Source organism: Mesoplodon mirus (assembly GCF_964341445.2).
Source record: "Mesoplodon mirus genome assembly, chromosome: 4".
Taxonomy (NCBI): Eukaryota; Metazoa; Chordata; class Mammalia; order Artiodactyla; family Ziphiidae; genus Mesoplodon; species Mesoplodon mirus.
Genome location: NC_138979.1, coordinates 155,444,622 through 155,455,768, shown reverse-complemented (window position 1 = coordinate 155,455,768; position 11,147 = coordinate 155,444,622). Strand labels below are relative to the sequence as shown.

Genomic DNA, 11,147 nt, shown 5'->3' with positions numbered 1-11,147 from the left:
GCCAGAGGGGACAAATAAAAGCAGACCGGGCTGGGGATCACATAGGTTTGTGGCAGCAGCCAAAGCTGTGTGTTTCGCGAAGGTGAAAAACAACAGGTTCCTAAAACGGTTGTGATTTGGAAGGTTTCCGGGTTTGCCCGGCCAAATTTATTGACAAATAAGAAATGCAGTAAAAATATGTGGGGGTGGGGGTGGTGAGAGTGCGACTCCAGCGCTCTGCTCGGCCCGCCCCTACCTCTTCAAAGAAACGTGCTCATAATGGGGTGACCTAATTACATCGCAATGGAACCCGCTCTTAGCCACTCAGTGCACAGGGTTTCATAACAGACCCGGCGGCCTCGAGTGCTGGGAAGAAACGTGCGAGGGCCGAGGAGGCGGCCGGGCACGCGGGGAAACAGGAAAGAAACGCAGCGCCGCGGTTTCCACCTCGGTCTTGACTCCAGCACTCCGGCGGAGACCGAGGAGGCGTGGGGGACACGTTAACAGTTTTTTATTTGGGTGGGTGGAGGGGCATCCGAACTTAACAGTAAATAAATATGTTCTTTCCAGTTTTCAAAAGAGTGATAATTCAGGGCCTTTCGGTTTCGAGGATCCCACACCCCCCTCCCCCCATCCCGCCAAAACAGCGCAGTGTGACAAGCCATATGTTCCGTTCCCGTGCGGGCGGGGGAGAAGCAACAGTAAGTTGAAAGTGTTGCCTCCCCCCATCTCTTTACCTACATTCTTAGCAAAGTAACTTTTTTTCATTGTTCTGGCATCTAGCGGGTGTGCGTGTGCGTGTGTGTGTGTTGGTGGGGGAAGTTTTGGCGCGGCCCATAGTTCGGAGCGCGCGGGGAAAGTCTTGCGTTGCTTGGTGTTTTTTTCGGGGGGGGTGGGGATTAGGGGCGTTCATGAGGATTTAGGTTTTCTTTATAAAAATATTTAAAGATTGATGCGTGAAATAAATACCACAAGGAGGCCTGTTAAAACAACCCGGCAACTATACTCCAGTAAAAATTAAACAAACACCGAAACAATCCGCCCGGACGGTGGTCTTTTTCGCGACGCTCTCCCACCCCTGCTCCTGCCCACACTCGGAGAGTGTCCGCTGCAAAGCGAGCGCGAGTGGAGACGCGTGCGGCGCGCTAAGCCGCTTGGTGCTCGCCCGCGCCAGCCCGGGTCCTCCTTGGGGCGGGGGGGAAGTCTCCCTAATCCTCCTCCCCCAACCCCCACCTCCGCGCCTGAAAAAACCAAAACCCTTGGCTTGAAGGCTTTGTGCGCCCCTTATTTCCAATCTCCTCTCCCCTTGGGGTTTGCCGAGGGGAGCCGAGTGCGGAAAAGAACTCGGGAAAAGAGTTAAGTTGTGCGGCAACTTGGAGAAGTTTCAAGGGAGATCAGCTCAAGATGGGAACTGCAGCCCCGGCGCTAACGACGGGCTTCTGCTCCCGCTTGTAAAAAGAGAAAGTCGAGCCCGCCTTTCTGCCCGACAAAAAAACAACAACACAACAACCAGAACCCCGAAGAGGGTGGAATGAGTGATGTCACAGAGCCGCGCTCGCAGGCTGACAAAAGGGGGCGCCCCTCCCCCCCCTGCGGGGCGCGCGGCCCCAGAGAAGGGCGCCTGCAGCGCGGGGTAGCCAAGCGAGCGGACTCGAAACTTTTCCTCTTTAAGAAAAAAAAGTTGTGCGCGGCTCGCAGTGTGTGTGTGTGTGTGTGTTTTTAATTCGCCTTCTTTCCTCGTCTCCCCTCCCCCTTCTTCCTTTCGAAAGTTTCTTTTTTTTTTTTTCCCAGAGTTTGACCGCAGGGCTGATTCAACTTCAGTGTCAATCAACTTTTTTTCCTCCTCTTCCTCATTTAAATAAGTTTAAAGCTCCTCCTCCCCCTCCGGCCCACCAAATCTGAAACTTATATAAATTGGGCTTCGCGCGCCGCAGCCCGGGAGAGTCAGAAAGGCGAGGGGCGCCGGGAGCAGGCGTGTGGGACTCCAGACCGGAGAGCCGGAGGCTGCGCCTTCCCCGCACCGGGACCTTCACGGCACACCAGATCCTAATCCCTGCCCCGTGCGAGCGCCCAGGATGACCACCACCCTCGTGTCTGCCACCATCTTCGACTTGAGCGAAGTTTTATGCAAGGTAAAGTGGGGCGGAGCGTTTGCTTTTCAAAGTCTTTTCCTTTTTCCTTTTGTCTTCAAAAAGAATCCCCGAAAGTTTAGGTCTGGGAACGCAGGGGGGAGAGGAGGAGAGGCGACATGGTTGTTTTTTCCGCCCCATTTTCCCCCCTCAGTTTGAAGGAATTTGACTATGCTCCCCACCCTTTGAGTTTCAACAGTTCCTGGCGGGGGTTACATGGGAATCTGGAGACCAGAGTTTTTGGGGGCGAAGTTTGCGTGGGGCTGCCTGGGGGGGCGCGGGGCATTGACCAGGCAGGATTGGGGCAATTTTTCGGTGATTCTTTTCGTCCATAACGTGCTGCTCTTGAGCCGGGTTTCGCGAGTCTGCTCGGTTTCCCTGTGCGCGCTCTGGGTGTCGCCGCTGCCGGGAGGGGTTCGAGTCTCTCCAGCCTCATTGCCGGACTGTGGGTCGAGAGGTGGGGGTCCCTTGGGGAAATGAGTCTCGGGATGACGTTTTGCTGGTAGATTTCCCCTTCTGTTCTGGAGAGGCTGGGAATCTGCGAGAAAAGGCCAAGAGTTGTGGTTCAAAGGATGTTGCCAAACGAGTTTGCAAGGGGACTTCAGTTCGCCCCAGCCCAGCCAGGCTTCCTCTGTTATAGCCGATCGTGCTGCAAACTTTGGGGTGAGAGTGGGACTCGGGTTCACCCGCTTACCTGTTTTCCGAGGGACCGCGACTCTCGATATGGAGGGGATGGGGGGGACACGACTACAAAATGCCGGTCTGAGCTCAAGGGTCTCAGCGAGGAAGGATTTAATGAGGCCCTCAAGCCGTGTAGCTTGCCAGCTGGTGTGGAAAAAAGCAAGTTTTAAATCCGGAATATTCCAGGAGTGCCGTTTAAGCATACATAACAGAAGCCTGTGGATGTTAAAGTTTTTTCGCCCCCTCTCCCCAATTTGAAAGAGAGAAGCTGCTAGGCTACTTTTAATTGCTAAAGTGTTTTGCCTTCTTTTAAACACGTCGGGTCATGTTGCTCTCTTTTCCCAGCTTGCTTCTCCAGTCCGTGCAGCTGCCAGGGCCCCAGGGCTGCAGGGTTGGGGTGCAGGGATACCCTGGAGCTGAAGAGCAACTTCAAAAAAGTTTGAATTTCAGCTTCCTTCCCTACCTGCGCATTCCCAAACTTCAGTTGCCCTGGCGGCTGCCTGAACTCTCCCGGCACTTCTTCCTTCTCTTCCTGGCTCTCCCGCTCTTTGATCTATTTCTCTTTCTCTAGCTCCCTCCCCCTGCAGGACTTTTTAAATGAACCTCATTGTTGGGAACAGGCTCTCAACTTGGTTCCTGTAATCCGCTCTGTGGGGTGGTTGCTGTTACAGATTCCAGATCCCCCGCAGCTGATCCTAAGGGACCAACTTTAGAAATCGCACAATGACACCCACATGGGCTGGGAGCCAACTCCCAGGTCCCCTGCTCACACCCTTTCCAAATCTTGGGTACAGCTTGGGCAGGTGAATAGGGTCCCGTTGGAACAGAGAGCTGCCTTTGGTGCCTCTGCCCCCCTCCCCCAAATCCATTATTGACTGGGAGGAGGCTGGGGGGATTTGGTGCTTTCCTTTTCCTTCCCACCTGCAGCTTTGCGTTAAAGATTAAACACTGGCGCTCTTATCCAAGCGTGCTCTTGCAGCCAGGAGACTAACTGCAAAGGCATCTTCCCAGTGGAGGGGGTGGGGTGGGCAGTGACTGGTGGGAGAGATCATTGTAGAAGGCACCTCTTCTGGGAGCATGGGGCAATGAGTTTTGTATTCGGGAATCACATCCCTCTCCCTGCCAACCCACCCCCCTGCCAATCCGGGATTTCTCTTCCTGCCCCTCCCTCTCCCCTCCCATCAGCAAGGTAAAGCAAAGGCAGTCTGGAAATCTGTTGCCAAAGGAATGGAATGCTTCTGAAGGAGGAAGTTGAGAGTCTCAGGCCAGGTTTGGGGGGAGGGCGGCGGTTAATTAGGCAGGGACTGATTAAAAGGAGACCTAGCTCCTAGTCTCCTGAGGGTGGGAAACAAGAGTTTGTGAGTTGTGTGAGATATTTTCAACACAAGGATCTATTTGGGAGGTGAAGAAGTTGGATTTCATGGATGAAAGCGGTAGCTTTGGGGACAGGATATGAGGGTGCATTCCAGGGATCGACGTGGAGTAGGTGCATGTGTAAAACAATTTTTCACACAGGCCAGGAATTTTGTGGCTTCTTATGCCTGGGGTCAGAGTAAACCCTCTAGGCTGGTTGAATGGGAGAAAGAGGGTGAGGGGTTTGCCAGGGCAGAGGTGGGGATGGTGGGTTCCTTTGAGATGGAGCATTTCTGATCGTGGAGGGGACTGCCCTTAGTGGGTACCCTTCTGGGCCTGGCGGATGGCCTTTGTCAACTAACCGCCGTCTCTCTTGTCTCTCTCTCCTCCAGGGTAACAAGATGCTCAACTACAGTCCTCCCGGTGCCGGGGGCTGCCTGCTGGACAGGAAGGCGGTGGGCACCCCTGCCGGTGGGGGCTTCCCCCGAAGGCACTCGGTCACCCTGCCCAGCTCCAAGTTCCACCAGAACCAGCTCCTCAGCAGCCTCAAGGGCGAGCCAGCTCCAGCTCTGAGCTCTCGGGACAGCCGCTTCCGAGACCGCTCCTTCTCAGAAGGGGGCGAGCGGCTGCTGCCCACCCAGAAGCAGCCTGGGAGCGGCCAGGTCAACTCCAGCCGCTACAAGACGGAGCTGTGCCGTCCCTTCGAGGAGAACGGAGCCTGTAAGTACGGCGACAAGTGCCAGTTCGCGCACGGCATCCACGAGCTCCGAAGCCTGACCCGCCACCCCAAGTACAAGACGGAGCTGTGCCGTACCTTCCACACCATCGGCTTCTGCCCCTATGGGCCCCGCTGCCACTTCATCCACAACGCTGAGGAGCGCCGTGCCCTGGCCGGGGCCCGGGACCTGTCTGCTGACCGTCCCCGTCTCCAGCATAGCTTTAGCTTTGCTGGGTTTCCCAGTGCCGCTGCCACCGCCGCTGCCACGGGGCTGCTGGACAGCCCCACGTCCATCACCCCACCCCCCATCCTGAGCGCCGATGACCTCCTGGGCTCGCCCACCCTGCCCGATGGCACCAATAACCCCTTCGCCTTCTCCAGTCAGGAGCTGGCGAGCCTCTTTGCCCCTAGCATGGGGCTGCCCGGGGGTGGCTCCCCAACCACCTTCCTCTTTCGGCCCATGTCTGAGTCCCCTCACATGTTTGACTCTCCCCCCAGCCCTCAGGATTCTCTCTCGGACCAGGAGGGCTACCTGAGCAGCTCCAGCAGCAGCCACAGTGGCTCAGACTCCCCCACTTTGGACAACTCAAGACGCCTGCCCATTTTCAGCAGACTTTCCATCTCAGATGACTAAACCAGGGTAGGGAGGGCCGCCCCCCCCCCCCCCCGCCTATCCAACCCCCCACCCCGACCCCGCACCCACATCCCCTACCCTTCCCTCCCTACCCATCCGATTCCTGACAAACCCCTACATTAACAAGGTTAAGCTCAACCCCTTTCCCCCAGGACCTTGGAATGCCCCCTCCCTACCTTCTCTTTAAACGCCCCTCCCCCCCCAACATAAGGACAAGTCAATTTGTCAATAGCTTCTTCTGGCTAGAACCCCCCCCACCTCAGTTTTATAGCCCACTTACCATGCATAACAGACAAGTCCCATATTTGTCAGTAGATGCGTTTTTTTTCCAGCTTAAGCCTTAAGTGCCAAATCACAAAAGAAAAAGCAGTAACAGTTTACAGAAGCAACTTAGTGCCTTGTGATCTAACTTTGTCACTGTGACTACATTACCTCTTCAGCGCCAGAGGGCACCCGTGGGCCTCCCTGAGCCTGTGCCCAGGGGGAGGGGGAGGGGGTGGGGAAGGGGGGGTACTTAGAACCAGCAGCTCCCTCCACTGGCAACACAAATGCACCTTTCCTGATTTCCAGTCTCCCACACACTTCCTTCTCCCCTCTCCCCAGTAACCCCCCGCACCCGCCTTGGGAGAGTTGTTGCCAGACTTGGGTTTTTGGGGAAACCTAGCTTGACATTCAAAACCTTTTTCTTCCCGACCTGAACCTCTGTTGACTAATCTTGCCTGGGTTCGTGTAGGTCTGCAGGAAGGAAGACTGCAAAAGCGGATGAAGATTGTGACATAAGTGGGACTTTGTGATTTAATTTTTTTTTCTTTTGTTTTAAGTGGGGAGGAAGGGGAAGCTAGATGGACTATGAGAGACTTGATTTTGGTGCTAAAGTTCCCCAGTTCGTATGTGACATCTTAAAAAAACAACAACAAAAAAATGAGAGAAAAGCTTAAAAACATGTAAGGGGTGAGCAGTTAATGGTATTCATTCCACATACAATATCTGTGTAAAACGATTTCCTGTAGAAGTAGCTTTAATGGTTTTTGCTCTAGAATACCGTAGGTCTATCCTTAGAGCACTCACGCCATGCTTTTTTCCCTGGGTTTTAAACTTCATATAACTTCAGAAATTGGAGAGCAAAAATTTTGCTTGTCACTGCACATCAATATAAAAAAGCTTATTTAACTTATCAAAACGTATTTATTGCCAAACTATGCTTTTTTTTGTTAATTTTGTTCATATTTATCGGGATGACAAATCCATAGAATATATTCTTTTATGTTAAATTATGATCTTCATATTAATCTTAAAATTTTGTGACGTGTCTTTTTCCTTTTTTTCCACAGTTTTAATATATTATTCTTCAACGACATTTTTTGTAACTTTACACTTTTTTTGGTTATTTTATTTTAAAAAAATGAAAAATTAATTTAAAAAAATGCAAAAAACTGTTGGATTATTTATTTTAGAAATTTCCCCCCTTTGTGTTGGACTGCAAATTGAGTTTCTTTCTCTTTTGGCCTTTCACAACTAGGACTGAGAATGTATGTAAAAGTTCTGTGACAGTACAGAAGGAAAACAACTTTTAATGTATAGCTTCTAAAAGGGAAAAAAAAAAAAAGAAACCCTTTGACTTCACGTGCCCATCTCTAGACATTCCGATTGCAGATTTGAGGTTCTGGATTCCAGGTTTTGGAGTTTTCCAATGTTAATGCAAACAGAACTGGCACACACACATTAAGATGAATGTAATTATTATTCCTCTTGCTGGTCACTACCGTCGCTTTCTATTTCTCTTTCTTTGTGTGAATTTATTTAAAAGAAAAAAAAACTTTTTGTAACGACTATTTGCAGTTTAAAAATCAATAAACCCATTTTTTCAAGAAATTGATGGTGAAACTGGTTTTGTTTGGTTTGTGGTTTTACTCTGCCTGTAGGCTTGTCCTTTGTAGCCGATGTAGGTGCTGGGAGGAGGAGGAGGGAGGGCATTGGTTGATTTCTCATCCTTACAGCTAAACCAATGGCTGGTTCCTTTGGTTGAGGCTGGAAGTCTGCTGAGCTTTGAGGGGGTGGGTAGAGGTTTATTGCAAAGCAGCCTGTATTTGTATTATCTGCCCTGTTGTTGGTTGTTGACAAGGGTCCAGCCTTACCTACCCTTGCAGCCTCGAAGGTTCTTCAGAGTGAGGCATGGGGGCTTACTGTCTTCTCTGCCTAGCCTGTGGTCTTAATTCCTTTGGGTAATGTTTGGGTTGCTGAAATGGTGAAGAGGGGGATGTAGCACGTGGCACTCTAGCAAACTTGGATTTGAGTGTGTCCTTTTATTTGGGTGCTTCCAGGCTTTTTTTTTTTTTTTTTTTTTGGCCGCGCCACCTGGCATGTGGGATCTTACTTCCCTGACCAGGGATCAAACCCGCTCCCCCTGCACTGGAAGCGTGGAGTCTGAACCACTGGACCGCTGGGGAAGTCCCGCCGGGGAAGTCCCGCCAGGCTTGTTTTTTTTCCCACAGGAAACTGACCTGAAGCCCTAGCCTCATAACACCTATCTGGGGTGGGTATGACGAACCATTGCAGGCTCAGAGAGGAGCTTCCAGGGTGGTGGGGGGCTCAGTCACAGGGGACTGGGAGCAGAGGTGGTTTCGCTTGGACCCAACATGCGCTTCTGTATTTGGAGGGCTGTTAAAAGGAAGGGGTATGAAAATGGCCAGCGTAACAGGAAGTCATCTGTTCTTGCCGCCTTAGTCTTCGTTGTACCCCTGATGCCATGCAGGATGGGTAGGCTGTCATCTTGGGAAGGGTGAGGTCTACTTGGCTAGAGGAACCCCAGCCGATCGATGTCAGATGACCACTTAGAGGGGATGTTTTGCCTGCCAGAGAGAGGTTGGATCCTTCTGAAAATCCTGAGTCTGGTTCTTGGGAGGATTTCTCTCTGAGGAGGCAGAGATGGATATTGTTATCTGAGGCCTAGCTGCCTTCGGTTCCTTGCACTCAGTAAGTTTTGGGCAGTAAGCTGAATTTCCACTTGAATTCCACCCGGCCTCTCCCGAGGCAGGCAGGTCTGCAGCAGACATCAGCTGGGCCAGGGCTATCCTTGAGGTTGGAGGATACCTCCTACCTTAGGCACCCTGTTGACTCTTCCTTCCCTGGCCAGCAGGTGCCTGCTGGGGGGCAGGGCCGTGAGGTAGAAGAAAGGGACTATTACCTCTTTCAGGGTAGGGGCTGGTGGTGGAAGGAGGGGGAAAAGCAGCCCTTCCTGGGTCTGGAGGAAACCTAAGCCTCCTGTCTCTTGAGGAGGGACTGAGTGTGTGTATTTGCGGTGGGTGGTGATGGTGGTGGTGGGGACACGTGAGCCTTCTCTCTGACTAAAAGCAAAAAGACATATAATAGTGCACCTTGAGCTTGTTTTCCGTAGGAGTAGTTGAGCATATGGCAGATATCTTTCTAATTCCCCAGCTCATGAAGACACCGGTTGGGTTCAGAGAGGGCTGAGCATATCCACTGACCAGCCCAGGATTCCCTCCATTGGAGTTAGTCCCTTGAGTGATAACAAAGATGGAAGCATTGATTCCCAGAGACCCTGGAGTGCAGACACTGGCTGAAAAGGCGAGGTGGTGTTCCCTATGGCCTGGGGAAGCTTTCTGTCCCCAGGACTTGATCCTTCACCCCACCTAAGTGTCTCCATGGGAAACTCACACAGGCTGAGATTTAGGCCACCCAAGCCCATGCGTGGTCACCACAAGAACCTGATTTTTTACCATATAGATCTTAAAGGTAGGAGAGATACCAAGGTCCAAAGCTACTTGGGAAATGAAGTAGCAGAATCTTTTGAGGCCCATGGTTTTTCCAGGATATTAGGTGATGAAAGGCCTCAGCAGCAGCAGCCCTAGTCCTGTGCTCTAGGCTGGCAGGGAATCCAGGGAGATGTGAGCCCAGAGCTGGCGGGGGACCTCCATGAGTGCCTCTACAGCCGGGGAAGATAGGAGCCATGCAGAGAGAGCTGGAAGTAAGGCCTCCACAGAGGGAAGTGGAGCAGGAAAGTCCAGGCCTGCCTTTGTCAGCCAGCTTCCTGGGGCATGAGGCCTACTTCCTCACTTCCTGCTCTGGGCCTTGGGGCATCTCTCTTTGGGGGCCCTTTACAAGGTCTGTCCTGGCTGGGCAGGGCCTCCATGGCTGTTGGCCCTGCAACTCATGGTCTGGCTTTTGGTTAAGTTTCTTCCCTTGGAGCAGCTCGAAGACATGGACTCTTTTGGCCACTGAGCAATGATTTACCTTTTTAGGTCTGGAAGCCTCGTTTTCGGGAGGAAGGTTGGGAGCCTGCTGTACCTCAGTGTCACTCTGGTGAAAGGAGGACATTTGGGAGAATGTGGAGGCAGACATGGGATGGGTTTTGCAGCCAACTGGGTCACAAAGCACCAGTTACTGGGTAGATGGGGTCACGGCCCGAGGAAGTTTCTATGGCATGGAGGTTGGAGCCCTTCAACTTGGGTTCAAATCCCAGCTCTGCTTATGCCAGCTTGCGCCTTAGGCAAATGACTCAATCTTGGATTTTCCGTCTGTATCTTGAGGGGTGACTGTGACGATCAAGTGAACCACAGCAATGATGGCTCTTCATCAGTGCAGGTAGTCTGAGAACTTTATGTGTGTTAACTAGTTAAATGCTCATAGTGACCCCTCAGAGGAAGTTCTGTACTACCACCATTTTACAGATGGAGAAATTGGGGTGTAGAGAAGTTCACTCATTCATCGCACAGAAGTGTCAGGATTTGAACCCAAGCAGGCCTGCTCCATGACTGCATTTCACTACCATGTCATAGGCTGGCACGCTGAATGCATTTGGCATGGTCCTTAGCCCATAGTAACTGCAAATCGACCAGTGTGAGTTCCTGTCTCCCTTGGCCTTTGTGGAGATTTTGCAGGGGCCTGAGAGAGGACCAGTTGGATTAGATGACTCCGCACACACCCCCTCCACTGGGTGTCATGATCTCATGTCCCACAAGGCCCTGGATTGGTGCGTTTGGAGGATGGTGCCCAGGAGGAGGGCAGGCCACCCCCTTGGACTTTCTCCTTCTTTGCCTGTCATGGGGTGGCTTCTGTTAATGATTGACAGGGCAAAGGGTGCCCCAGGGCCGCCTTGGGATTTGGCCCTGTGCCCTTCTTCCCCCAGGGTCTCCCTCCCTGCACGTAGCCAACCATTTAATCACATCTGGCTAGACTGACCTAAACACTACCTGAGTTCAGTGGGCAGGGGCAGGGGCAGGGGAGACCAGCCAGCCTCCTCACCACCCCCTTGCTGCCTTGCAGATGGCCCTCCTCAGGCCGGCCTCTAGCAGCAAACAGGGATTCAGAGAGTTGGGAAGCATGGTGAAATCTTGGCCTTTTCTTGAGGTCAGCTCAGCACTGGGGGGCCCTGTGGTGACCCACCTCTTGATGGGTAAAACTTGGCCTACAGAGAAACCTTCTGGCCCAAGGGCTTACGATGCTTTCTGCAGGAGCCCCAAAGGGTTACATCTGACTTACCACTGTGGGAAATTAGTCTCTGAGGAGCCAGGACAGGGGCTGCCCACATGCTGGGCCAGGTTCCCTCCTCCTGCCCACGAGAGCCAGCTGCTGGTTGGGGGCCGAGGATGCCTCCACCACGCTGAGGCTGTTTGCAGTTGTTTCGACATATTGG

At 52.4% G+C, this 11,147-nt stretch overlaps 1 protein-coding gene across 1 annotated transcript; it reads left to right on the top strand.

Moving 5' to 3' along the window:
- Nucleotides 1-1,780: 1,780 nt before the first annotated feature.
- Nucleotides 1,781-7,104, top strand: ZFP36L1 (ZFP36 ring finger protein like 1). Its single transcript, XM_082618652.1, has 2 exons — nt 1,781-2,111; nt 4,535-7,104. Exons 1-2 carry the CDS (start codon nt 2,055-2,057, stop codon nt 5,492-5,494), a joined length of 1,017 nt encoding a protein of 338 aa, XP_082474778.1. The 5' UTR covers nt 1,781-2,054; the 3' UTR covers nt 5,495-7,104.
- Nucleotides 7,105-11,147: the final 4,043 nt, after the last annotated feature.

What these genes read in the sequence shown, in the direction of transcription:
- ZFP36L1 (XM_082618652.1), top strand. Translation starts at nt 2,055, where the DNA reads ATGACCACCACCCTCGTGTCTGCCACCATCTTCGACTTGAGCGAAGTT. An exon ending in TGAGCGAAGTTTTATGCAAG is followed by an intron (nt 2,112 to 4,534) that starts GTAAAGTGGGGC and finishes TCTCTCCTCCAG; the next exon opens with GGTAACAAGATGCTCAACTA.